Source organism: Ornithodoros turicata, unplaced genomic scaffold (assembly GCF_037126465.1).
Source record: "Ornithodoros turicata isolate Travis unplaced genomic scaffold, ASM3712646v1 Chromosome23, whole genome shotgun sequence".
Taxonomy (NCBI): Eukaryota; Metazoa; Arthropoda; class Arachnida; order Ixodida; family Argasidae; genus Ornithodoros; species Ornithodoros turicata.
The window spans coordinates 3140129-3166623 of NW_026999342.1; the positions used below are offsets into that span (position 1 = coordinate 3140129).

The window sequence follows — 26495 nt, forward strand, 5'->3', positions numbered from 1 at the left end:
CACCTCAATGTCCATGAGGTGCAGTCCTCATTTGCCCTCGTGAGGATGCCTACCTCTGTGTACACGACGTTTGTGTTGACAGCAACATTTCAACGTTTCTGTTTGTTCCTCGCTCTCTTCTTCTGTAAGCTGCTGCGATCGAAATGAAATTTACTCCACGCAAATTTACAAGGAACGTATATCTTCCAAGAGCTGTTTGCAGCCAAATGAAGTAGTTTCGTCGCTGCCGAAAGTTCACTGTTGCCGCTACATTTAGAATACGCTACCCTTCGGAGTGCATCAGAAAATTATGAAGCAATGAAGGAGACTCAGTGATAGAAACTCCAAGTTTATTCAGAGGATGAAATGTCATAATTTAATATGTAAACTGAGGACACATCTCGATAAAAGGTATCAACAATACCACGAACTCTGTCCAGTGTCTCAAACTAGCCACAGACGTCAACTACATACGCACTTTAGACACGCACCCAGCAATGTACTTGAAATAACGTTAAAATGTTCAAATGCTTACAAAAGTGTGTTCATAAAATATAGCATAGCTATGTCAGATTAACTTACGGTGTTAGTTGCACTTTGTATTGTAAGAGGTATTGTTATAAACATGCTAGGAGCTCTCTGATTTCACCCATGGGAAGAATGCATTACTCTCCCATATAAGCTTTGCAATATTTCCACTTGCTTCGCGTACACTGTTGAATACAATTTCCATAAATATTACGTCACACAAAAATGTCAGAAGTGAACAAAATCGCTCAGACACAGACGCATCCGCTACGTCTACGGAGTTCAAATTTACAACACACAACATACAGTCTGTAAAAACCTTAAGGTACATTAAAACCTAGGTAGCCCACAGTCCAGAGCTACTATATATATATATTTATAGACAATGCTGAAATTAGGTAGGTAAAAACAGCCTAAAGCCGTATTTATAGTAACTGCAACCCAAAAATGTGCTCTATATATACGTATGTTATAACATGTAAAAATGCAGGACCACTGACCGTTTTTCCTACATTCCTTAAATTACCTTTCATTTCCAGACAATATCATGTCATGCCATTTTGTGCTGAGATGGGATTTTCAAGCACAGCAAAGGCGAGCCGTTATAAAGCCATTATAACTATAACACACTATATATTATAGAAGAACGCAACACTATTCCAGGAAACCAGGTATGGCAAATTACTTTAAGCTGCTAACAAATTCGACGACTATTCAGAAACGTTTTCACAACACAAGGAAGATAATCCAGATACCTTAAGATTACTGGTGCTCAACTACTAAATTCTCAAATTCCTTACTTTAAGTCAATGATTAATGAAATGCTAGCCATGCGTGTCACGTTTAAGGTCCACCTCCCAGTGCACGGTGGCATTGTCATTTTGGGATAGTCTTAAAAGCATGTTTAGGGCCTGTTACTCATGCAGTTCGAGTCTCCCATCAACGGTTAATAATTCACGCCTCAAACTGCGGATATGTTCAGCTGTTGCCACACAACACTTTGTACAAAACAGTTAAAAAGTGTCAAGCGGTCGCTATGAGACGCTCACGCAACTGCTGAATGAGACCTTTTTCCTCCTATCTACAATGCTTTGAAGGCAGGGAGCACTGGTACTGGCCTTGATACCAAGTCTCCTGACGACTGGACACTGGCCTGGACTGGGCGACGCGCAGGAAGCCACGGTACCTTGGTCTTCTGGTATAGGCACATGAAGCGTGGGCTGGCAGATGCTGATGCGCGAACCAATGCGGAGGTGGCAGTGGTCGCGGGTCATGGGGCACTTGAACGAGTGCAAGTTTGTCGCGCTCATGGACTTGCGCAGGATTCCTTTGGGAGGCTTGAGACTGCCGTCTGTGGAGTCATCCGAGTCGCTCGGAGCAGAGCTAGAGGACGTAAATGAACTTTAAGTACAGAACATTAAAAATGTCGTATAAATAGTTTATCTAGGTGCGATCGATGACGGTAGCGAAACAGAAAAGCTGATATGAATATAATAGAGCAAGCAAGCTAGCTGGTGTAGGTTATTAGACGGTAACAATGTTTGGCACTAGAGGCACTAGGCAGCTAGAGGAGGAGAGGAACGGTTGGGGAGGACACATCCTATTTTACGGGAACCCGTGTCTGTTCTTAACTGTTTGTCTTCCTCAAGCTCGAGTATATGCTGCATTCTAGAAAAAAAAAATTCGCACACGCCACTCAGCTTTGGGCCGCCTAATGCATTGTAAGTGTTGCTTTCGTACATTACAGATTATGTATTTGTTGTGCCTGTTTATATTATACATATTAGACCAGTATTTATATGCAGATTAATGCACTTGCGTTCGCAGAAAGGCTGGTGCATATAAATAGTACGTAGGATAAGTCACCGTTCATGGTAGAAAATTCGCCGTAACCGCGAAATGAAAACATAGGTATACCCTTTTTGATTTGTGGTGGTGAAGTGACAGGGAAAAAAAAGGAGAGACGTGTCTCTTGACAAAGTCCGACTGACTACGTCATGCAGCGAGCCTACACACGGGGAATACACAAACAGGTGTGCATCAGTGAACGGTTTAAAGTTACGGAGTGACACGATTGTTTGTTGGTTGAATATTCAACTCAAGTGGCACGATGCCAGACGACTAGGTGCATCATGCTGCTAGAGGGACAGTGCTTGCCGCTTACAGTTCAAAAGGCCTCAGCCACGAAAAAATCACCACACCTGTCTAATATGACGACCGTCTGTCGAAGTAGTGCTCCCAATTGTTCATTAAATGCCACTGCTGACTAAAAAATGATTTGTACAATGAATGAACCACGACCAAACGGTCATTACGCAAATTTATAAATGTCCCAGCCCTGAGGACACAACCTGTAAATAGCATCTTACATGCTCAATACTCGTTTTCAGCAGGTGATCACAGCCTTTGGAAATTGCACACCGCCTTCCTGTTACGCATTACTCCAACTATGTCGGTGCTCCAACTCTTCCGCGAATGGTTACCTAACCGAAGGAATCCTTCGGAAATGCACCTACGCTTCAACATGCGCTGATGTAAAGCGCTCGCTCAAATGATTCGCTCAACCTCCCTAAGTATCTCGTTGATATCGCAGCGTGTTCACAGTGAGACAACGGCACAGTGATATTAACCCCAGCTATCACAGTGAATTTCATGTGAGGACAACATCAGCCGAAAATGTTTCACACTCACTTTTGCTGCTCCAAAGCTTCATCGTGCAAAGCAAGGACGATTTGGGGCTTGCTTTCTGCCAGGTAAGAGACGGGAGATTCCATGACAACATCTCGAATCTCGTCCATGCGGAGATTGGATTGAATGAACAGATGCAGGCTCTTGTTTGATAGATACAGATCCTCCAATAGTACTCTGAAATCACGACAGCTTTCGTGAGCAATTTGCCTGGCGAAGTACAGTACGTTCTGAGCCTGTGGGTTTATTGAGGATGGGTTCAAGAAGAAATGCGAACCCATGCATGCAAGTTTAATCTGTGTGGTGACAACAAATACACTGATGATGAATGGGGTGGTTCGCCACCTCACTTGTGCCTACTACCCCAATGTCGCCGGGACTGTATGAGATGTAAATGCGCGTGTGTACGCTCATACACCAACTATACAGGGTGTTTCCTTTTACCTGCAACACATTTTCGTAAAAAGGGGAGTTGCCTTAGGGCGGTTTTACTTTTGGCATTGGATTACTCGAGGGGGCTGCTACTATGAAACAATTTTTTCTCAATTATGGGACTAATTAAGATATATCTTATTCAACTTTTTCATTATTGACTTTAGGGAGCTAATTGAAATTGCAATATTAAAGCCTGAGCTTCACACGATGCGCTCGAACCAGTGATGAAGCACTAAAGTAATCTCAGTGCGTGCTATAGACCCAAGTATTTCCCCTTGGCCGTCCGCTGGAAACAAAGTGATCCCCAAAAGAGCGACGGTGACGTCGATATCTCCGCGCTCACTTAACGTCAAAGAATATCGTCATACGCGATGTTTGCAAACCCTTACCACGGTTCGTTTGACAATCTTTGTTTTGTTTTTCTTTTTTCTTCATTTCTTTCTTTTCGCCTTCATGTGTTCGCAGCCGCTTGTAGTAGTCATTTCATCCTGCCGAACACTGCTAGAGTTGCCGCCAGGCCGGTATTATACCGGCACGACCGGTTATTTGCTCGCTCTGCCGGTAGGAAGGTGATACCGGCAGCCTTTTGCCGGTATTTGTGGCTCAACACCTTTCATAGGGGCTTCTACGGGGTTTTCCCTTCAACATTCCACTACAGCTTGAATAAATCTGGAGCACAGACACAACTCCGTAGTCACCAGTCCTTTTCCTTGTTATTCATTGTTATTATTATTGTTGTCTTGAGCGAGTACGCTCGTTCTTTCTTTCTCTCTTTCTGTATGCTCTCCGCCCCTCACCCACTTTCCACTTCCCGCGAACATTTCCTCCTTTCCCTCTGTCCCACCTCCTCTCCCTCAGCCGGTATTTTTCACTACGAAAGGTGGCAACCCTAAACACTGCTCTTGCCCTTCCCCGGTACGATAAGCGCTGATACGTATTGCTGAAGTGCAAAGCTCATTGCAAGCAAAAAAGAACAAACAAAACAAAGATCGTGAAACATTGCGTATTCCTGTGACGCAAAGTGAGGGCGGAGATATCGGCGTCACCGTCGCACTTTTGGCGATCACTTAAGATGAGCAAGAGACGGCAGAGCTCAAATAATTAGGTCTGTGGCGCGCTGAGATTACTTTCGTGCTTCGTCAGTGGTTCGAGCGCATCGTGTGAAGCTCAGGCTTTAATATTACAATCGCCATGTGCTCCGTAAAGTCAATAATTAAAAAGTTGGTTAAAATCTCTCTATTAGTCCCCTAATTGAGAATACATACGGCTTCCTTGTAGCAGCCCCGTCGAGTAACCCAATGGCGAAAGTAAAAGCGTCCTAAGGCAATTCCCCTCTTTATGAACATTTGTTACAGATAAAAGGAAACACCCTGTATATTTAAAGCATTATGAATACAAGATGCGGTCGCCAGAGCCGTCGCGAGGCAAGTTTGTGCCCCGGGCAGTGTAAACGTAAAACGCTCCCCCTACCCTCCCCAACTGCCGTCAGAAGCTCTGTAAACAAAGAAAAGAAAACGTTTATTTGCACTGCAGAGATCGTAAATTGAAATTCTCTTCATTCCCGGTTTATACTATACGAGCAACTTGCCTGAGCTTGGCGTTGTGCGCCCGGGGCGGACGTCCCTCCCCCACACCACCCATCGCTACAGCTCTGGCTGTCGCAAACCTTCTTACACATGATGCGATGAGGTTCATTCAGTATTGCAATGTGCTTAAATGCCGGGCGGCACGAGGGACACAATTGCGCATAGATTAAGAAGAATTGTCTCGTGTTGTTCAGATTTTTCACGATTGCATCACCGGGAAACGAAGGTACTCACTTTCCGTTTTGTACTTCGTTCGTTCTGTTTATTATTTTTTTGTTATTTACATGATACATTTTTCTGAGAATGGCTATTATAAAATGATATTTTTTGCTCTCAGCTACTCCGAAAAGGGTTGGGTAGGGAGATAAAAAGTAATCACGGCCGCTAATGGCATAGAATAATGGGCATTATCCGAGAGGAGACATAAGATCCCTCCTCAGGCATTTGTCCGATTCCTGGTCTACCCTACAGTAGCAACACGACATTCCAACTATGTCCTCTTTGGGAAATGTAGACCCAACGCTGTCATACCGGCTGCCTGCAAAGCTTCCTCGTCCTCTGAAGTCACTCATCCACAGGCTACGTCTGAATGTGGCCTTCACTCCGTCCTATCGATACCAGCTAGGCTGTGAGGCTAGCCCTATGTGCAACGAGTGTGGCGTACTTGCCAACGTTGAGCACATACTCCTCCGCTGCCGGACCTATGTCAACGAGAGGCGTACACTGCAGTCACAGCTTGCCACCCTTGGCTGCCGCCCCTTCAACTTGTCGACCATCCTCGGCCCTTGGGACACCGCGGCAAACTCCAGGGCGGCCTTACGTCACGTGGTTGACTTCTTTGAGGCGACAGGCCTAAATGACTCACTATGACCCCAGCAGCGCCCTCGGACGTTCCCACCACCACGATCACGTCCAGCATTGTCATCGCCACTTCAATCATTCCCGTCATCTCTCATCGTCATCACTCATTATTGTCACCACTCATATTAGACCCCTAGCTATGGGGTAGCGTTCCACTCCTAGAGTGGAAAACCTCCCCACTTCATCACAATATATATGTTGTTGCAAAGGGTTTGCAGAACGCGGTTCATAATGGCGTGCACTACTGGAATAGAGAGGTAAGATGCTGTAGAACAGTTTATTTTTTTGTTTTTTGCCGCGCGTGCTGAAAGTTCTACAACAACAATTTTATTACGAGATGATGAATGGGGAGTTTTTACAATGACTATATGCGAGTGTTCTATTCCTGGTAAGAATTGCCGTCTTACAGCTAAACTGGGTTCATAGTGTAACTTGTTCACGAGAGCATGTAATGGGTAGAAGTTTCCCTCCTACTTGAAACGGATACTTCGCTCGCTTGATTTAATAACTAATATTTGGGGGTTTGCGTCGTGAGACAACTGAAACCATGAGCGACGCCACAGCAGTCGGTCTGTAGATTGCTTTTGCCCACCTGAGGGTTCTTTAACGTGCGATGAAAGCTCAGCACACGGCACCCCGTATTTAACGTCCCTCGCGGAAGACTGCGTGTCTAAGAAACTTGTACCCTGCCGCCAAGATGCTGCCGTTCTCGGCCGGGTTCGAACCCGCGATCTTGGTATCACACGGCGATCACGCTACCGACAGCCACCGACAGATTGATTCTGTGCCATTTAGTGGGTGTCCTCATATAGTGGAATTCTAGTTATTGCCTGGGATGTATACCACCCGGTTTCCGAACATCACCTATATATTTTCTCTTGGCGGTAGGAAAAAAGCATATCATTGGCTGAACCGTGGAGCGTCCTCATGGTAGTGACAGTTTTCGCTGACGTCTTTATCACGTGGTCCTCTTACTAATTTGGCCCTGATGAATCATTTGGGCTAGGTGGGGCTTTGATCTAAATGAATTAAAAAAACGACCTTGTGATGTCCTCTGAACCCGTGACTCATACTTCCTCAGAAGTACTGTGCAACAGGCAGCCGAACGGCGTGCTTGGCCCCGCCCCTGCGTATGCTATGCTACGTATGAACAAGAGAAGTGTCGTGGCATTGTGTCTGTACACTGAACATAGTCCATTGGATGCTTCCCTTCACGACCAGTTACTTATGCGACTATTTCATAGGTAAATACACATGAGATATATCTTATGCATTGTGCATGCGAAGCGGATATGGAAACTGCGAATAGCATTCGAATACAAACATAACACGACGACGTAGCGTTTACACATCCACTCGCTTTTAATGCACGATACAAAATATTTTCTCATTAATTCGCTGCTTTTTGCTTGCATTGCGAGTAATGTACAGCAGCTGTCAGCAGTTGACACAGCGTGAGCAGCTCCGCAGAGTTTGGGATTGACTCTCTTCTGCATTCATCACCGGCTATGCTGCATGCGCGTTGCGAGCAAGCCAACCCTGGCTTGGCTAACGCCTCTTATCTCATAACAAACAAACAAACAAACAAACAAACAAACAAACAAACAAACAAACAAACAAACAAACAAACAAACAAACAAACAAACAAACAAACAAACAAACAAACAAACAAACAAACAAACAAACAAACAAACAAACAAACAAACAAACAGACAAACAAACAGACAAACAAACAGACAAACAGACAGACAAACAGACAGACAAACAGACAGACAAACAGACAGACAAACAGACAGACAAACAGACAGACAGACAGACAGACAGACAGACAGACAGACAGACAGACAGACAGACAGACAGACAGACAGACAGACAGACAGACAGACAGACAGACAGACAGACAGACAGACAGACAGACAGACAGACAGACAGACAAACAAACAAACAAACAAACAAACGTCTGAAACCCAATGTTTCGAGGTGGTTGCGCATACCTATAGGCTACCGCGGTCAAGTCTCAAGGAGGCTGTTTCCCAAGTACAAGTTTCTCTGCGAGTTACGCGAACTACGCAGTTAGCTTGACATTTCAGAAACTATCAGGGCTGTTTAGTCGCTCTCCTCTATGTAATAACCACGAAACCCTTACTCTTTGAGGAATTCTTCGAGACCTTTCCGTCGAGCTTCGATGAAAGAGGAGTCGAAGCGCTTTACTAAGAACGTCCGAAATGGAAGGGTCGGAGGGGTTCTGAAATAGAAGGACAACAGCGCTTACTCATGTACAATGTGTCTGTCGCTAGCAATTGGCGAATTCCACTGGCCGCTGTGCAGAAAATGCTAACGGTGGCTATATAGTGCGGATGTTACACTTGTCGCTCCAGCGCAAGCTGCGCTGCTCATTTCGCTCGGCGTTCGTTCTTACACTCAAGGTGTTTGCCCTACGTTTTCCTCAGAACCTGTTAGGCAAATGGCGGCACAGTTTCCTGTGAAGCTGGCCCGGGACGCGCTTTTTCCCACCCCAAGCAACATGCCATTGCACCGGCAGGCAGAGTGCCTGGGAACAGTGCCCGCGAACCCGGAGATTTCATCCTACGAAGACAAAACGAACAGGACGGCCAGACTACGCTCAAACCACATCGGTACACTGCAGAGGGCTGCACGAAAACGGTCAGCGCAATTCGTCAATATATGTTATCGAAGCACACTGTGGCTCCCCATTGACGTTTACATCCAAAAATGGCTACTCAGAAACGACGCGGGTGCATGGTCTCAACTTGAGCAAACAAAATGCAAGATACCTGAAGTATGACGGGTAACTGTGGTAAGCAAATAACTAAAGTCACCTAACAAGGTGTCATGTATCGTGGCCACTACGGAGAGGACTTACAGACTGGGTAGCTGTTCCGAGAGAAGGTGCCTCAGCTGGTAGAACTCCGAAAACCTACGACGAACTTGGGAGCTGCTCATTGTGAAGCTTGCGTTGTTCGTCTAGAAAATTATTTTTTTTTATAAGGACTCGTTCAATTGCATGTAATAGCGTCGTCCCCGGTGATTTTTCGCAAATGTCTCTTGCTTATCGGTGTCTTACGAAAAAGAAAACAAGACGTCACCAGTTGTGGGACACTCAATTTGAGAAATGCAATACAATGCAAGAAAAAAAAAACACATCGAAGATAACCCGGCATGGCTGAAACAGCCTTCAGGGGCTATTAAAACAAGTCCTGCTTGCGATGAGCAAGATACACTGCTTCATGCAGGCCGTCGCACACAACAATACGCCATTAAAATCATTATGGAAGCAAATATATGCTTCTAGCATACACACGAGTCGCTCAAAATGATTGACGCATAACTGGATTTCCGCTGTCTTCTTCCCGCTGGTACACTGCAGAAAAAACGAAATGACTACATACCTCTATGGCTATGTCGTAGGTTGTGTAGTATTCGCCCTTTACATTGTGGGTGATTGGGTTTCGAACGTTGATGTGCAGGAAGGTCTGCAAAAGAAAATGCTGCACGTAAGCACTGGTAGCCGTTCGAAATCATCGGATTCCAGGCTTAGAAAGCGCATCTGGTGTATGCATTAAGAATAGTTACAGTGGTAGGCATGCCTGTTTGTAGTTTCTGAACATCCGAGCGTTTGAACCTCATGTCTGCAGGAAAGAGTTGATTGCAAGAAAAAAAAAATGTTCTCGGAGACAACATCGCAGAGGGTACTGCCACGATGATTGCTGATGCTTAGGAAAGGGGAAGTGCTAAAGGAGTCGCTCTCATGAGATCGGGTATCAAGAGGGAGCGGGGGGGGGGGGGGTTGCGCTTACGTGGGACATCAAGAAAGACTTCGAACAATTAGTTCGGCAATATTTTTGCTCCAATAAATTCGTCAATGATAGCCCACGTATAACGTATCTGGGCCCGCTTGCTCGAATGTTGGGGCCATTCCCCAGTGCTGCGCTCCATAGCTTCGGCAGTACTTTCTGACAGAGCTACTAAGGGCAGCACTCAGCAACAGCCTCAACGTTCGTGCAAGCGGTCCGTGGTCTTTCTTTCGAGACAATATACTCATGTGACTGTTGAAGCAAGACAAACGACGCGTGTTATTCGGCGTACTGATCGTCATGGTAAGATACAGCTTTATCTCTTGGGTATATCACTTTCCAGATATCCTATCACTCAGCCAACTCTGGGAGATATACCATAAGGAATGTGGGAGGAGCCAACCGCTTTCACAAGTGCGAGCCAGGAACAATGTGTGCCAGGCACCGAACGCGAAACTAAGCCGCCAATATCACCTAATACTTCACTTCAGATACTTCATTGGTGTCGAAATACGAAAGAATGTTCCTAATGTTGTTGTGCTCTGCTTCAATCTCACTTCCACAAAAGTTGGGAACAGATTGGTGACGGCTCTGGTAAGACTTCCACCCAAGATATGCGAGAACTATCGAAACTTGACACGCACCCTCATATCACGTCGCACTACAGCTCGCACACGGACAGATGCAATTTTGCATCAGGCGGAACGTCCGTCTATGTTATTTCGTACACGTACAGCTGCCGGAATTCAGAAGGAAAGAAGTACGACTATTAGAAAGTTTTGAAACAACCGTCCATTGTTTGAACACTGAAAACCAAATGTCATTTTTGCCCTCAATGTAAATGCTAATAGTAATGCTAATAATTTATTAGTAGCAATAATAATAATTTTTTATAAGGCGCCCATAAGCAACCCGAAGGTCTGGGAAAATAGCGCATGAACATGATTAACATGAAAACATGAACAAATTAAAATACAAAGATAAACAAAATACGCATAAATACAAAGCAACACAAATACTGTGCACAAAACAGCAAGTGTTAAAGTAAGTCGTGGGAAGGCGAAACAACTAAAGGGAAGACTACAATAACTATATCGTATATTAAAAATTGACTTGATGGCATTAGTAGCATTAGAAAAATCTGCGAACATGTCAACATCATGATTCTCGAACAGTTTATTCCAGCACGTTAGTAGACGACTGATCCGACTTTGCTTGTATATGCGGTCGACATCAAAGATGGGTTGATATCTAAGCGAACGAGAAGGTGCATGGAGATTAATTAAGCGTAGTAAATCAGGGGAGTTGAAGAGTGAGTGAACCAGTTTCTTCAAGAAAACAATGTTTGAAAGTTCCACGATTTGACAAGGTTTGCAAGGGATATGCTTCAGGATATGCTCGTAATTGTAGTATACTGACATCAATGTGTCGATCATCAAGAACAGAAATGAAGCGGTGCTAGACATGTTCAATGTCGTCAGAAAGCGTTTGCATGTACTTCGCGTTTGCATGTACACAGTTGCAGGCAACAGTAGCAAATTCCAGGATGGGAAGCACAACAGCAAAGACTAAGCTAAACAAACACTTTTTCAACAAATGACTCAGCGATGCGTGCAATGATACCAAGCTTGCGCATCGCAGAACATATATGCTCGACACGTGTGGTTCAAATGTCAGAGCTGTCAATAGGAACTTTTAGGACACCGTGATCGCCCACAGAATTATTCTCCGTATCGCTATCAGCCAATCGGCTAGTGCTACCCTGATAACTGATTGGCTGATATCGATGCGGAAAAGGAATCTGAGGGTTATCACGGTTTCCTAAAACTCCCTAACGAATATATCAAGATCAACAGCAACGGAATCTCTTCTTATATAATTGTAACTGATATAATCGGAATTGGTAATGGGGAACAATGAAATTAGTTTTTGTAGTGAAGGAGATGGCAATATCTTCTGAATATTACGGTTTAACAAATTAGAACACTACATATGAATGAGAGAAATGTCATCTTGCAGCAGACCACAATCGTGATAGCTTTCAATGCGTCTGGAGTTTCGAGTTTTCTGGCGCAAAGATATCGAAGATCAAACTGCGCCGTACAATGTTTCAATGCGTCTGTGCAACTTGATATCATCAGCGTAGAGGAGCACCGACGAGTTACGTACACAGGCTGGCAAATCGTTAATAAACACACTAAAAAGAAAAGTACCTAAGGTAAGCGCACAGTTCAGATGCCATTCCATAGTATGACAATTTGAAAGTAAGTAACCATAGTTAACCGTGTATTAAATGCCTTAGACAGATCAAAATACAGAGAGTCAACTTGCTTACGATTTTCAATGTTGATGTTTTGGTAGTTAATATAGGTAACGAGATTTGTTTCAATGGATCTGCCAGGTGTAAATCCATGTTACGCAGTGGTTAGAAAAGAACGAAAATGAAAAGACTGATGTTTAAAAACAACTTTTTCAAAAATCTTTGAGAACGACGACGACGACGACGACAACAACGAAATGGGTCTGCAATTTGACACTTCAGCTCTCGAATCGCCTTTGTGTATAGGGGCAATAAGGGACGATTCCCACACAGTTGGGAAAACTGAAGAACGAAGGCTTGTGTAAAAATGCAGTGTTAATATGGGAGCAAAAATTGACCCACATTCCTTAAGAATGAATGAATCAATCCCAGCCAACATACTGGATTTAAGCTCTGCAACAGCACATATCGCATCAGGCTCCTCAATATGAATTTGTGATGGGGTGAGACAGGAGGGTAAATCGACAAGTGAACATCTACTTTGCACATCAGAAGCAGGCTTAAAAAAGAGTAGACTTGTTAGCTACCTCAGACGGTGTAGTTAGAGGACAGTAGTCTTCTATCACATGAATAGTATCCGTAGTAGAGGTTCTGCCGTTAACATATTTCCAAAACGACTTACGCTTTTTATATAGGGAAGACTGAACAAAATGTTCATAGCCAGAGTGATTCCTTTCGAGTCTGTTGAAACCTAGTGTACCAAACAGGTTGTTTATATTTCGCCTACATCCTGTGACAGTGCAACGTCTCTCGTTAGGGACCAGTTCACTAGAAAACCCCGTAGAGTAACTGTTCGATTGAGGTATGATCATGGGAACAAAGATTTTGTCGAGACTGAGACGACAAGTTCGCCTGGACGGAAGGTAGCCTTTTAATAACCGGGTACTTTGAATGGTGAAGATGAACTGGAGGAATGTTTTGATTCTCGCGCTGAGTAGCGCTGGCGTAAACCGCGCGCTGTAGTGGCTTGCGGCTGACGGCCGGTGCGACTGCTACATCACCCTACATCTTAAAGGAGCATTAACGTGGTATCCAACATGGCCAAAAACTGCTGTCATCTTGTAAGGCAGTATGTGAAAAACATTCCTACAAAATATTTCTGTTCAAAGTTGTTTCACCACGGCGCAATTAATTTGCAAAATAGCTGCCGCGGCGACGGGTCGGACTCTAACTGCAGACCACACCCACTCTAGTGTGACGTTTGTGGTAGAGAGCCCCCTCATTCGTTGGTAGAAAAAAAAACCGTCTGCTACATTGCGATCTGTTTCTTGTTGACTGTTATTCTTTATATGATTTCTATCACGTTTTGAGAAAAAAAAAACACATGCAGCTCGACAAAATAAGATTGCAACCACAAGAGTAATATCCGATAATCAATCACCGACGAGCGTTTTTGTCGTACATCAACGATGGAACAGTAGCAGATATTCCCTCTCGGTCGGCATGGCGATGCAGCTCCCGCACGTACCCACACGTCCACGCAAGTCCCCACCAATTGCCACGTCCCAGTGGCTGAAGACCTTACTGGTGCGACAGCACAGTACAACACCAGGAAAAGGCACATGACGCACTCGCTGCTCATAGAAGTCACAGTAGCAGAAAGCAAGTACCGCAAGCAATGATGGTGCTATTGTGGCACCACCTGTTAGCCGTTGAACCAACTGTGCGGTGCAAACGGCGAGTGAGGCTGCACGCTGTCGGGAACCGCTGGGGTATCGCTGTAGATCACACATATTCGTTCTGCACCACTCGTTGTTACCGTGGTGTCAGCGGTCTAAAAAAAAAAAACGAGGCCGTGTCGTTGATAGCCTTCAAATTCTCCGTTTCGGAGATCACGCAGCCGGAGAACGCCTGCCTCCCAAGCGGTAGCAGACTCTCCGGCCTGCGCGGTGTTGCTCACCTCGATCATGTGATCCCAGGTCCAATGAGGGGCGTCCCTACCACTCACGTCACAGTGACGCCAAGGTAAATCTAAAAACGTAGCGAAGGCGAAATCTAAAAAAAATACGAAATCTGACCCGGCAACCCTGGTATTTTGATGCGCGCGCGAACCTGGGTGTAGACAAATGGGTGAGAGGACAAATACGAATGTAAAGAATCTTTTTTTCTTTTTTTTTACATCGATGACATAAGTGCGTACGAATCGCTTACTCGGATATTCAATATAGGAAAAAGTACCTATTCGCCGGCTCTATGGGTATACGTCAAAGTCGTGCAGAGTAAGCGAGTTTCCGCATCCTGCTGCTCTCCGGGAGATGCGCATGTGCAGTTCCTCAAATTTCTCCGTTTGTGCCGCACGGACTGCTTCGCATTTTTTACGTGTATTTATTGCTATATCGTACAAGAACAATCGAGTTACACATTGGAGACTTGAAGCTAAGCTGAACATAGTTAGAATATTCCCTATCGCAGGCCCCGGTAAAGGTGTGAGCCATGTCCAAATACACATAGGCGTGCTTTCTGAACGGCAGAGGAGACTGTCGCTGACGGCACCCCACAAGCGGCACAACTTTCTACCGTTTTCTTCAGGATCCTGCCAGGTGAGCACCCGAGGAAGCATTGTTGTTTCGAGAAGCGCTATATGTGCATGTACACGTGTCTGCGGTTTCATTTACGCATACTTCAAGCGTTTAGCTTTGGATATCATGCGATGGCTAGAGAAAAAAAAAGAAAAAGAAAAGAGAAGCTCAAGCAACTACATGTGATAGTTTGCTGGTGCATAAATGGTATTGTGTGATGTTCAGCGTTGTTGCTGCGAGAACATCTGTCCCCATTGGTCAACATCAACTGAGCTGGTACACTCAAAACATTGAACACGTGCCTTGTTGTTTCTGATATTGGGCGCGCGAATTTGAACAGTGCGCGCCACTGCACCTCACATAGAGGCACGAGCTTAAGGCATCATTTCTTCTTCCCATATTTGGATGGATACTGAAGCTATTCGCGTTTTTCGCCAAATCGACGCCGCACAGCGGTGAAACTCGGGACTAGCCAAACCAGGTACACCCGGCCGACCCCGCGTACACTTGCGGAGAAGTTGCTACAGGTGGGATGCAGTCCCGACACTTAAGTGTTTTCTTCATATAGTGCTGGTAAATATGGGGCCAACAAAAACAGAAATGGGCAATATTTTCTGAGTGTCATTATATCAGCATGACCTCAAAAGGAGTAAAACAGATGCAGATACAGATCTGTATTGTTGTACAGACAGATGTTGACACCATACAGCATAAAGCAGAAGCATTGAGGAGGACAGCAGACAACATGCCATCATCTTGGTGCCCTGCAGGCCAGTCTGTGATGAAACTGCAGGAACAGAAGGTGATACAGGGAGCATTGGGTCGCCACGCTTAGCCCTTCAGGACAATCAACCTGATAGTACAGGTACACTGACATGCGAAAGTGGTATAACCTGAAGTTAACGGTGCACCACCTTGCATTGAACAACAGGGAATGGGATAGAGGTCTCATCACCCAGCATATTACTGAGCATCGTGATATACGACTCCCCCGTCCAGGACCACTGCTAGCGGGGTGTGTGCACCTGCAGTTGACAATGTTCTACAAGTACCATTAGGACAACCAACCCAAGCTGCAGGTATGCACGCTCATTGAGTAGCTTCGTTGTCACAGTTACTGCAATCCGTAACCTGCCTTTTGTCATCATTCCTATAGACGCGGGCGGGCAATGCCTTCTTCAGCAGAATGTGATTCAATACGGGACAGCTCCTCAACACCCAAGGAGCAAGCTGCAAGAGCTGAGGCAAAAGGTGCACAGACTCCAGGCTTGCAACGAAAAACTGCACAAAGATCTACAGCGTCGTCAGCAATCAAGAACAATCTGTCAACTCTTGTAGAGTCTGAAGGAACATTGCCGCATTTTCTAACACCTGTGAAGAAGCTTTTGAGTGCAATGTTGACAGGCAGGCAATGTTGACAATGCAGAACAGGTTCCTTACGGCCCAAGGGGTCAGGTCTAAGCTTTCGGAAAATCTTCGATATGGTTAAACGGAACATTTCGACTTTGTGTTCTCTGTCGGTGTATGCTGACTTATTCAGCCATTTTCTTCGAGTACGTTTGTTTTGATCACTGTATTAATGCGCTGAAAAATGTTTCTTTGTTCCTCGCGAAAAAACAAATGTACCTGTAAATTTTCAAAATAGAAAGGGGGTGGTGTCTCTTTTCACAAAGAGACACCGTCATCATCATCACTCTTTTCGGTTCCTAAACGACCTCATCTAGCGAGTGAGCTGCAGCGTATTATGGCGACGAAAAATATTTCTCGTTTAACACACAGACACAAAAGCCATTTTCAATACGTTAAAGGAGAGAATCTGTTCTACAAACGGCACGATTTCTTTCACGCATTAGACGGCCTCTGGTACGCGACAACACTATCTCAAAAGTTTCGTTATTTACGAATGGTCGATATTTTCGATCGCTTAGTTAAAGAATGAATGCAGACTACCTTAATATGTTACGTGAAACTAAGCTGCATACAGTAGTTCAGGAGCATAAATAGTTTAGGGCTAACTTGACGAAAAGTAGTTGTAAACTTTGCCCGAAACGCGTTCCGTTCTTGAGCTCTCACCATGCGACCAGATTTGTTTTCGTTCTTGTGCCCTTAACGAAGCTAGGTCGACTCTTCCCCCTCTAAGAGCAGGCAAAGAAAGCGCACAAGTGTCGTCTGTATATGTGTCAGAAGGAGGGGAGAAACGGACAACACTTTTTCATGTTTGGGCCAAGTTCCAGGCGCCCCCAATGTTCAAGAAAACAAAATTTTAAGAAAAGTGATAACCTACACACATGCACCTAAGAGAATGCACACAATTTGACTCAGCGAAATCTAAGAGGGTCGAGTTTCACCGCTGGCTGGCTGAATGGTTCAGCTCAGAGAAAATAAACACTGGGATTCAGTATTTCTTCGAATTTCTAAACTTAGCATGTCTACACTAGGTAAATCTAGAAGTTTAGGCTTCGTTTTAGCGTGTAAACGGAAATTTCTTCTTTGCATCAATAAATGCATTTTAAAAAATCGCCCGTTCTGTAAGAGGCGTACAGGTAATAAGAAACGAAGAACGCACCGACCTCAACGCAGAGAATCCCTGCCACGCGCTAAGAAAGGAATCAATGTGGACCATCATAAGCTACGAGCACATACTTAATGAAGCAATGATAATTTACATATTGTGCATAACAATTCAGAACTGGTAATCGCTCAAAGCGAAATCTTCTAGTGAGTTTTAGCACATCGTAAGCTATCGCCTTTGCGTACGTAAGGGACAGCGTGGTGGTTCAGCGCACTTCGCGAAGCCCTCTTTGTTTTGTATATGCGGACAACCACCAACGCTATTACTTACGTACGCAAAGGTGGTAGCGTACGTAGCATTAATACCCATTAGTGAGTTTTAGTATATCGTACACAGTAAATTCAAAAACACCCTTTTGGGTATAAAACGCTTACACCTTTTTGTCCTATGGCTGGCACCCTTTTTTACACCGCATCAACTGTAACACCCTTTCAAAAAGGTGTATTGTGCAAAAAACACCTGTTTGAACACCCTTTTAGGAGGGTGTTTAACACTCTTACACCCTTTCGAAAGGGTGTAAGCTCCCGCTGCAGCATGCCGAGCCATGCGGTCCGACGTTTTTGCTTGTATGGCAACAACCACCGTAGCGACGGCACAGTTCCAGCCGTGGTTCCACAGCAGAACCTAAACTGGAGCGCAGCGCGTCACTGGCAACCCTCATCGTCCTAGCAACACTGTGAGTGAGCAAAAAAAAAAAAAAGAAAGAACAATTCAAATAAAATGAAAACAAAACAATTGGGCATATGTAAGGGAAGAGGTGAAGATCGCAACATCGTAACGCCGTCCGTGCTCGTGAAATGAGCGGCGTTACGATGCTGCCATGTCGCCACGATGCGTCGGTAATCCAGACGATGCCTGTAATGAGCCCGAGCACTCTCAGTAGCCTAAATTGGCGTAGCAGATTGATCATATACTGAAATGCAGTTCGTTGGAGTATATTCGCTAAGCTTAGTGCGGTAAAACTCGTCTGTAACGGTGACGAACATGTGTCTTTGCAATTAACACGTACTCCTGTAACGAGTCAAGATATCAGCGAGCTTCCTGACATCCCTCCCTGTCAAATATTGTGTTTTCAACTCAAGCTATCGTCTATAATGTGATTACCTAATGAGCGGAGCTGTCAAACCAATGTAATTTTTCTCTCACGAATGAAAACACCGTTTTCAACACCAGTGTAGAAAGGGTGTATATAACGTAAACACCTTTGTCGACACCAGTGTTACTTGAAGGGTATAAAGACAGGTGTAAACGCATAAAAACACCCTTTTTGATACAGCACTTGGTGTAATAAAGAGTGTATTTTCTCATACACCTTTTTAGCACCCTTTTTGCGGCCTTTGGTTATCTTTGTGGAATTAAAAAAGGTGTATTTGCTTAAAAACACCTTTTTTTTACCCAGAAAGGGTGTTTTTGAATTTACTGTGTACGCTATCGCCTTTGTGTAAGTAAGAGATAGCGTAGAAGTAAGAGATAGCCAGTTCTGCGCAATGCGCAAAGATATGTTTCTACATTGCGCGTGCCCAGAACCACAACCGCTATACATTGCCCACACATGGGAGATAGCGTACCATATACCAAAACTGGCTATTATCCGGAAGATTTACATCCCAGACTTGGCTTGTTGATTGCTCTCGCTACAAAACCGACCTGTCATGCGCAATCCTTATCCTACTGAACTGTTTTAGTGCATCCTGCGCTGTCGCCTTTGCGTACGCAAGGGATAGCGTTGGTGATTCTGCGCGTGCGCAAAATATGAGCTTCACATATTATGATGTACCACCACGTTATGCCTTACGTACGCACAGGCATTAGCGTATGACGCGCTAGAACTCGAATGTTTGCGTTACCCCCCTCTATCGAACTTGTGCCACCAGGGGACAGTTCAATAGATAAGGTCATTATGGTCGATATAATCGGTCCCAGGCAGCTTCCAGGCGCGCCAATATTGGTCCAACATGAAAAATGCAACCAGGTTGCCCATTGGACCAATATGGGCTGCTTATATTGCCAAGCCCATTTTGCCAGTGATGTGCCAATTCTTTCCTGATGATGCCGATAATCAGTCCGTGTAATAAAATAATCCATCAGCCGGTATAGTATCCACCACTAAAAGTGGTATTACTTCGTTCGTCTTTCTTTTACGTGAAGATCTAGCTGATACACGTTGCAGCGCGTTACGAAAACACTGCACACCGCCTTGCCCTAAAAAGTTAGGAGGTCCTAGAGTGCAAAGGAGAGACACTTTTGGTGACTGTGACGGACATACGCCTTAGCAGCTCGCACTGCATTAATTTCGATGCACCTAGCATTACAGAACGGATATTCCTTTCTATCAGACATTGCGTTTTTTTACTTGACCTCCAGCTTCCATTGTCATTACAGACTATGACCACAGACATTTTCGTTCGAATGAAAGACCGATTCGGCTGTCGCACAAGCGCATTACGAGTGGTAGGACGCGCGATTTCGCTGAAACCAACACACGCTCCGAGTTGTTTCGCTTTATTCCGCAGCTACGACCAAATGACATCACGAAGCAAGAGGGCGGCTGTCTCCACCAGCTGAGTTATAGTCAGTGGCGTAGCAAGACCTCTCCAAGGTAGGGGGGGGGGGGCTCGATACGAAGACTCGCCCCCCCCCCCCCCCCGCTGATCCTGTCTCGACAACACACGCATACTTGTGCACACTGCAAACTGAGGATTAAAAAAAGGAACAAAAATAGTTGATTTAGACGCTCACAGTACGATTACATGTATAGGTTGTCATGACCAATGAGGTGGTGTCACGAGATTGGAAGTATTTTGAAAAGCTCATACTTTGAAAACCATTCAAGAGTGCTTCTTAGATAGACGCCATGAACTGCAAGAACTTTCGCGATCGTCACACTGGTCCCCCCCCCCACATATATTATGTTCTCGGATTTGCACGATTTGCCCCCCGTTCCCTATTATGTTCTCGGATTTGCCCCCCCCCCTAGCCCCCCCGTGGCTACGCCACTGGTTATAGTGCATGTTACAGTTCTTTGCCAGATGCTGACTCTTCCGACAAAGTATCAACTGCGAATAGTTGTTGTACGGCGTATTGAGTAGGACATTTAAACGCTTCAGTGTCAAACCTTGTCGTGCTGCTTTGTCATTAGGCACAACTACACACTCGGCTTTTGGAATATACGTATTTTCACGTACCCAATACGGGTTAGTCCTTTTTGAGCATTTTTACCCCACATGGGCTGCACACGGGGCTCTATGGCCTCCTACGGGGCTTATATGGGCCCCATTTTGCCGATATTTTCCCCATATTGTCTCAAAGCAGGGATGGGCAGTATTTAAATACATTGTAACTACAATACTATGAAAAATATAAAGACATGTACTTACATTTTGTATTTATACACAGACTCCAAAAATGTATTCATTGAAATACCAATTTTAGGGTATTTATTTTTGTAAATACTTTGCAAATACTCCTAAATACAGAATACCTCGACTGACATCTTTAAGTTGCCCTGCATTTGACCTTTCGTGAGGAAGGGCGAATTCGGGGCGCGGTTATGCCATGTTTGCGCTGTAGCATGTGCATGCGACAAACCATTTTAGATTGCGTTTTTCATTGTTGTTGCGGACAACGGTCGCGACTACCCGATTACCTTGTTGTGCGAAGCATCTTCGTCAAATTTAAAACGAGCATTTGTTCACCGGCACCTGCGGAGATTCTGTTCTCCTTGGCGAATCTGATTGTACGGCCGAACAGAAGATGCCTAAAAGATACAGGTCCAAATTTTTTAATGAGACTTTCCTTCTGCTACGTTCGTTCCTTTCCTGAGGAACTCACAAAGCTACTTTCGTCAGAAGGTCGCCTTCTTTACCCAGTGATACTTTTGAACTCTGCTTACGCTTTCCTATAACGAAAGGAATCTTGTGCTTCCAGCAGCTCGTTTGATAGCGAGGGTACAGAGCATAACTTCACTAGCCGGGTTCTAAAGACAAGCTATCCTCCTCTATTTTCAACCTAAAAATGTTTTAAAGTTGTACTACATGGGTTTCAGAACGTACGACCTCAAGGAATCCCAGTGCTGCATGGGTCACGCGTTGCACCATGGGCTTATTGACATGGGAAAGAATTGCCGATTGTGTTTCGTATCCGAAGACCTTGACACGTGTTAATGTTGGCGTAGTAACGATACCCACGCGGTGTATGCTGCCAAATCTGGCAACATGAACACCATACGTCACAGCGGATAAGACAGCGGTCCTGCCTGAGCTAATAAGGAGCTACAAGGCCCTGCTAAAAAAACAAGAAAACCGGTAGCGTGTCGACGGAAGGCGAGAGTTTCAACGACAGGTAGCCCATCAGCAACCTTTCCAAAGCGGCCCTTTCGTGTCTGCGAAAGAAAGACCGAAACGGAAGGATTGTTTGAAACTGGGCGGAAGGTTCTCTGTCGGAGCGAAAAAGGGATCGGAAAGGAAAGTAGAATTTCAAAATTCGGGCCACAGTCTCCGAGTAATCTGTAATATTAAAATCGCCATGATAATGTAACAAATAAATGCCAGTGTTCCCTGTCGATTTGTTATGATCATCGTTATTTTTGTAATTCCAGATGACATCTTACAGTATTTATGGTAGTTAAGGTATTTCAGTACTGTACTTATATTGTGTATTTAAATACTCATGTTGAAAAGTATTTATGAAGAATATTTAAATATCCACTTCAATAAAGTATTTTGTATTTATATTTAGATACTCAAATCATTTATGCCCATACCTGGCTGAAACTTAAGGCAGTGTATGGGGCCCATATTGCACACATTTTCACCATATAAGCACAAACTTGCAAATATCGGCCCCATATTGCCAAGTTTTAGCTAATATGCGAAAAATCTTGGCAAAACGGATCCGATTTTGGACCCGTTATGCCAGTGCTCATCCAATGTGGTAATATCGTGCGCTGCCTGGGGCGGTGCAGTGCTGGACAAAAGTTTACGGAATACGCTCCGGAACATTCCTTCCTCAGAGTCACGATAACAGCAAATGGGACCGCTAAGGTCGCCCAGTCACCAATTTGCATGCCCGTACGGTGCGATTCACCGCTAGCGTGTCACCCCGAGGGAGGAATGCGCCGGAGCGTGTTCCGTAAACTTTAGTCCGTAAGCGTAGTAAGCGCATGCGATGGGCTGGAAGTACTAAAACGTGAAAGCCTAGAGTTTAAAAATTTAAACTGAATAGTGGTCTGATAAATAATCTAGGACAATGAAGAAAGAAAACACGACGGTGTAAGATCATGCTGGCTCCCCCTTTTACGATTCATGGTAAATTACATGTTCAAAAACTACAGTCGTTTTTTTTTTCGACGGAAGCGTGTGCGGGAATCGAAGGTGCTTCCTCCAAAAAACCTAACGTATTTGTGCACCACGTAATTAGAAAATACCGTTTGAAAGTTATTAATCTACATTTTACTTTCCCGTATTTCCTCCCCATACTCTTTCATTGTCGTATATGAACTTATGACCCCATGAATTAGTCTTCAAGTTATGTATGAGTGATGACACATAGGGTCCAACTGTTTGGGGATGAATTTCTTTTCGCGAATTCTCAGGGGAAAAACGAATGCTATTTTGTATTCTTAAATTCGTGGTGAAATCGGGTGCTATTAATGCTGTCTGGTGTTACGGGTAATATTCCTCTTCCAGTCCAGCGAGCGTCTAACATGTATATTTATCGTGATTTATGGTCGCAGACACCACATGATGCAACATTTAATGTTTTTTGCATAGTTTATTGTCGCACTCAGAGAATATTTTCATCAGACATGTCCACAGGTTGATACTAAGTCGTGTACTTAATCCACGACACAACGGAATACATCGTGGAAATTCGGAAAGAAATCGGGTTGAACTTGAGCACCGGAGCTGATTCGAGAGGGAACAATCTGGCGGAATCGGGTTTAACCCGAAAAGTCGGCCCTATAATGATACACAATAGCATAGAAGCGTAGTGGTAAGACGGACGTAAGTTCCCAAACGTTTGTTAACCACGATTTCGTAATATCCTTAACCAAACATGACCCAGTATCAAGTTCTCTTTTGTCCGTCAAACTCCTCGAATAAGCGCAGATGCGATCTGACCTCTGTTGCTTTTTCCCCATGACGTCATCACGTGACTCAGATGCAGAGGGAGTCTGCATTCTACCAAGCGATAGCAAAATCAGCCAGGGAATAATCCCAGCATACAAACCAGAATGTGGGCCAGATTACGAATTGGGTAACGAAAGACTTTGGACAAGACAAGCGGCGCACACTCGCTGATTACGAAATACCAAATTGCCATTACGATACAAGCACAGCGTGCGTCCGTATAAACACTCAAGTGTTAAATATTGACTGCACTGTTGTGATGTAAGCCATCCACCTGAAGCACATACACAAGCGACTTCTGTGGAATAGACCAACTAGGCCAAGGGGATGTGGGCGTACAAGATCCCCGACGGGATGTCACCTCAGGTGTTTCAGCTGAGCTTTAGCTACTTAACTCTGATTTTAATCCTCTTTCCATGAACGTCAGAAAAGAATTATGCAAAAGAATAATATTGCGTGAGAGGAGAACTGTTATATGGATGAAATACCCGTACATACACCATATAATACTGCACGCAGGGATATAAACACGCAGTTTGCAATCCACGAATAATATTAACGATTATACCTCCAATTTAAATACACTTTAAAAGAATAACGGTATCTGAATATGAGTATCAACTGATCCCTCAACGTTTCTTGGTGTTGCACGAACACTAGCACCCACAGGAGGCAGCAAGACATTAACCATGGAAAGCTTGTTCTCAGAAAAACTTGTGCGTAGACTGTGCACGGCCTCTTTACACAAGATTTGAACGCGCATAAAGCGCACAATATACTCCGACATAAATGTGACACAGAGCTCCCACATTTGTAAACATCTCATCTTACAGATCCATCCACGCAACAACGCCTTATGTAGAGCATTAGAGGACCCACACACTTGTAAGGGACAGGAACGCGTAGACAGAGTACAGGACTCATCGAAAGCTAAGCAGCGCCAGTATCGCGGCGCCATACATGTAAAGCAAAAAAATAAAGTAAAGTAAAGGCGCTCTTAGAAACTGATAGCACACGCTCTCTTCGAATCATGCACTAATTCCGGGTGGCAGATCGAAGGTTCTAGAGGGTTCATATTTTACAAACAATATATGTTGCAAAATGCTTCTACCAGAAGTTTATCCGCGATGCATATTTTGCTTCGTAGATCATTACCTGGTACCCGACATGAATCCGGCACATATTGAAGCTAAGCTCTTTCAACAGTTATTTCTTACCTCTATCGGAATGAAAGACTACCAGCAGATTAAAACACCTGACACGGTGGTTGAGACTCACCTCTTCAAGTTGGATGTCCTCCATGCCTTCGTCGCACTGAGTGACACTTTTTGGACTCAGCGAAAAGTGTCCAGAATCGCCATCCAAGTCGGCACCGACGTCAAAGTCGTTTATCTTCATGTCGCAAACAGCAGCAAAGTACACCTCCCCGAAGTCCGAAAGAAACAAACAGCTTCTGCACGAGAACTCTGGTAGCGCCCACGACCGTCCTCTTACCACGTTTGTCGCTGCCCTTATCGCACAGGCGTACCATTGGTCCGGGAGCAAAGTGACGCTGTTCTGTATCTTAAACGCCCCATTGAAAAGATTATCGACATGCCCTTGTCGAGCAAACAATGCACCTCGAGTTCAAACTGGTTTTGCGCTAGCTTGATAGATATACATTAGAGCTCTTATCGCAAAACACTTTCCATTCGATGTATCCCTTCTACTATATTCCCGGCTAAGAAGGGCATGGCAGTCTCTTCTTCTACCTAAATTTAACCACCGAAGGCAATATAATCTTCAAACATTATACATGCAATTTATTCGGATTATACACACATCTGCCATTAGTTATTTTCGTAGTCAAAATATAATAATAATAATATATTTTCAACTTCTCCTTCAGCGCCCGGGATGCCCTTCTTATGTTGAACATGAACGATGAAGAACGATGAAAGAAGATTTTTTTTTTATTTCAGTGACAGCATAAAAGTGATACATTAAGGCTGAAAGGCCATCCGGATCATAGCCGAAGCTAGTGCGATCCGTAGAAACATGTCAAACAAATATATGACAGCAGTATACACTGAACCCCAATACTACTACACTAAAAATATAGTCACAAAAATTCTAAACAGTGTTATCTATATTGATTCAAGACCAGTACTGTGAAGTAAGTGCCTATGTAATGCTAATTTAAAGTTCCTAGATGAAATTACAGATAGTGGTAAGGAATTCCACTTAATTACACCTTGATATTGTAAAGTACGCATCCCATGCTCATTCGCTTGTTGTTGTACTAAGAGATGATGCCCTAACACAGAGCGGCTGGTGCGAGTTGCAGAGGAAAAATGAAGACCTAGAACTAGCCCTTCAGTAATAATACATTTCCTTATCATCAATACAGTCCTTTCAAAACACAGTGTGTTAAATGGCAGAATGTGCAGTGTTTCATACAAAGGTAGACATGATTGCCTAGGATGTGCATTCAATATTGTGCGAATTATACGGTTTTGAAGAAGTTCAATGGGTCTTAAGTAAGTTTTATAAGTGTGCCCCCATGATTCAACGCAATATAAGAGGTGACATTGGACTAATGAGAAATACAGAGTTCTTAAGACAGCCAGAGGGAAGATTTTGCTCACCCTGTACAAAGCACCACACGCTTGAGATAACTTAGAACATACTTGTGAAATATGTGGCTTCCAGTTAAGATGGAAGTCTAGCACAACACCCAGGTACTTAATACTATTAAGGCGTTCGATGGGTAAGCCCTTGATGATAATATTAAATTTTGATAAGTCAACACTTTTACGATGCGAACGAAATACTATGTATTTTGTCTTCGATATATTTAACTCAAGGGCATTGTTTTCTAACCATTCGAGAAGCAATGGCATAAAAGAAGCAATGTTGGTTCGAATTGTATCTATACATTTGCTAGTAAAAAACAACGCCGTATCATCAGCATACATAATGCAATTTGAAGACATTCCACTAGGGAAATCATTTACATACAAAATAAAGAACAAAGGTCCTAAGGCCGAGCCCTGGGGGACGCCAGTATGTATTGGGAGTG

The 26495-nt window shown here is 44.2% G+C and overlaps 1 protein-coding gene across 1 annotated transcript; it reads right to left on the minus strand.

Moving 5' to 3' along the window:
* Positions 1–312: 312 nt before the first annotated feature.
* LOC135373274 (sorting nexin-10-like) lies at positions 313–24957 on the minus strand. Its single transcript, XM_064606502.1, has 6 exons — positions 24713–24957; positions 9488–9571; positions 8962–9062; positions 8224–8322; positions 3199–3372; positions 313–1890 (listed from the first exon to the last, which is right to left on the minus strand). Exons 1-6 carry the CDS (start codon positions 24830–24832, stop codon positions 1542–1544), a joined length of 927 nt encoding a protein of 308 aa, XP_064462572.1. The 5' UTR covers positions 24833–24957; the 3' UTR covers positions 313–1541.
* Positions 24958–26495: the final 1538 nt, after the last annotated feature.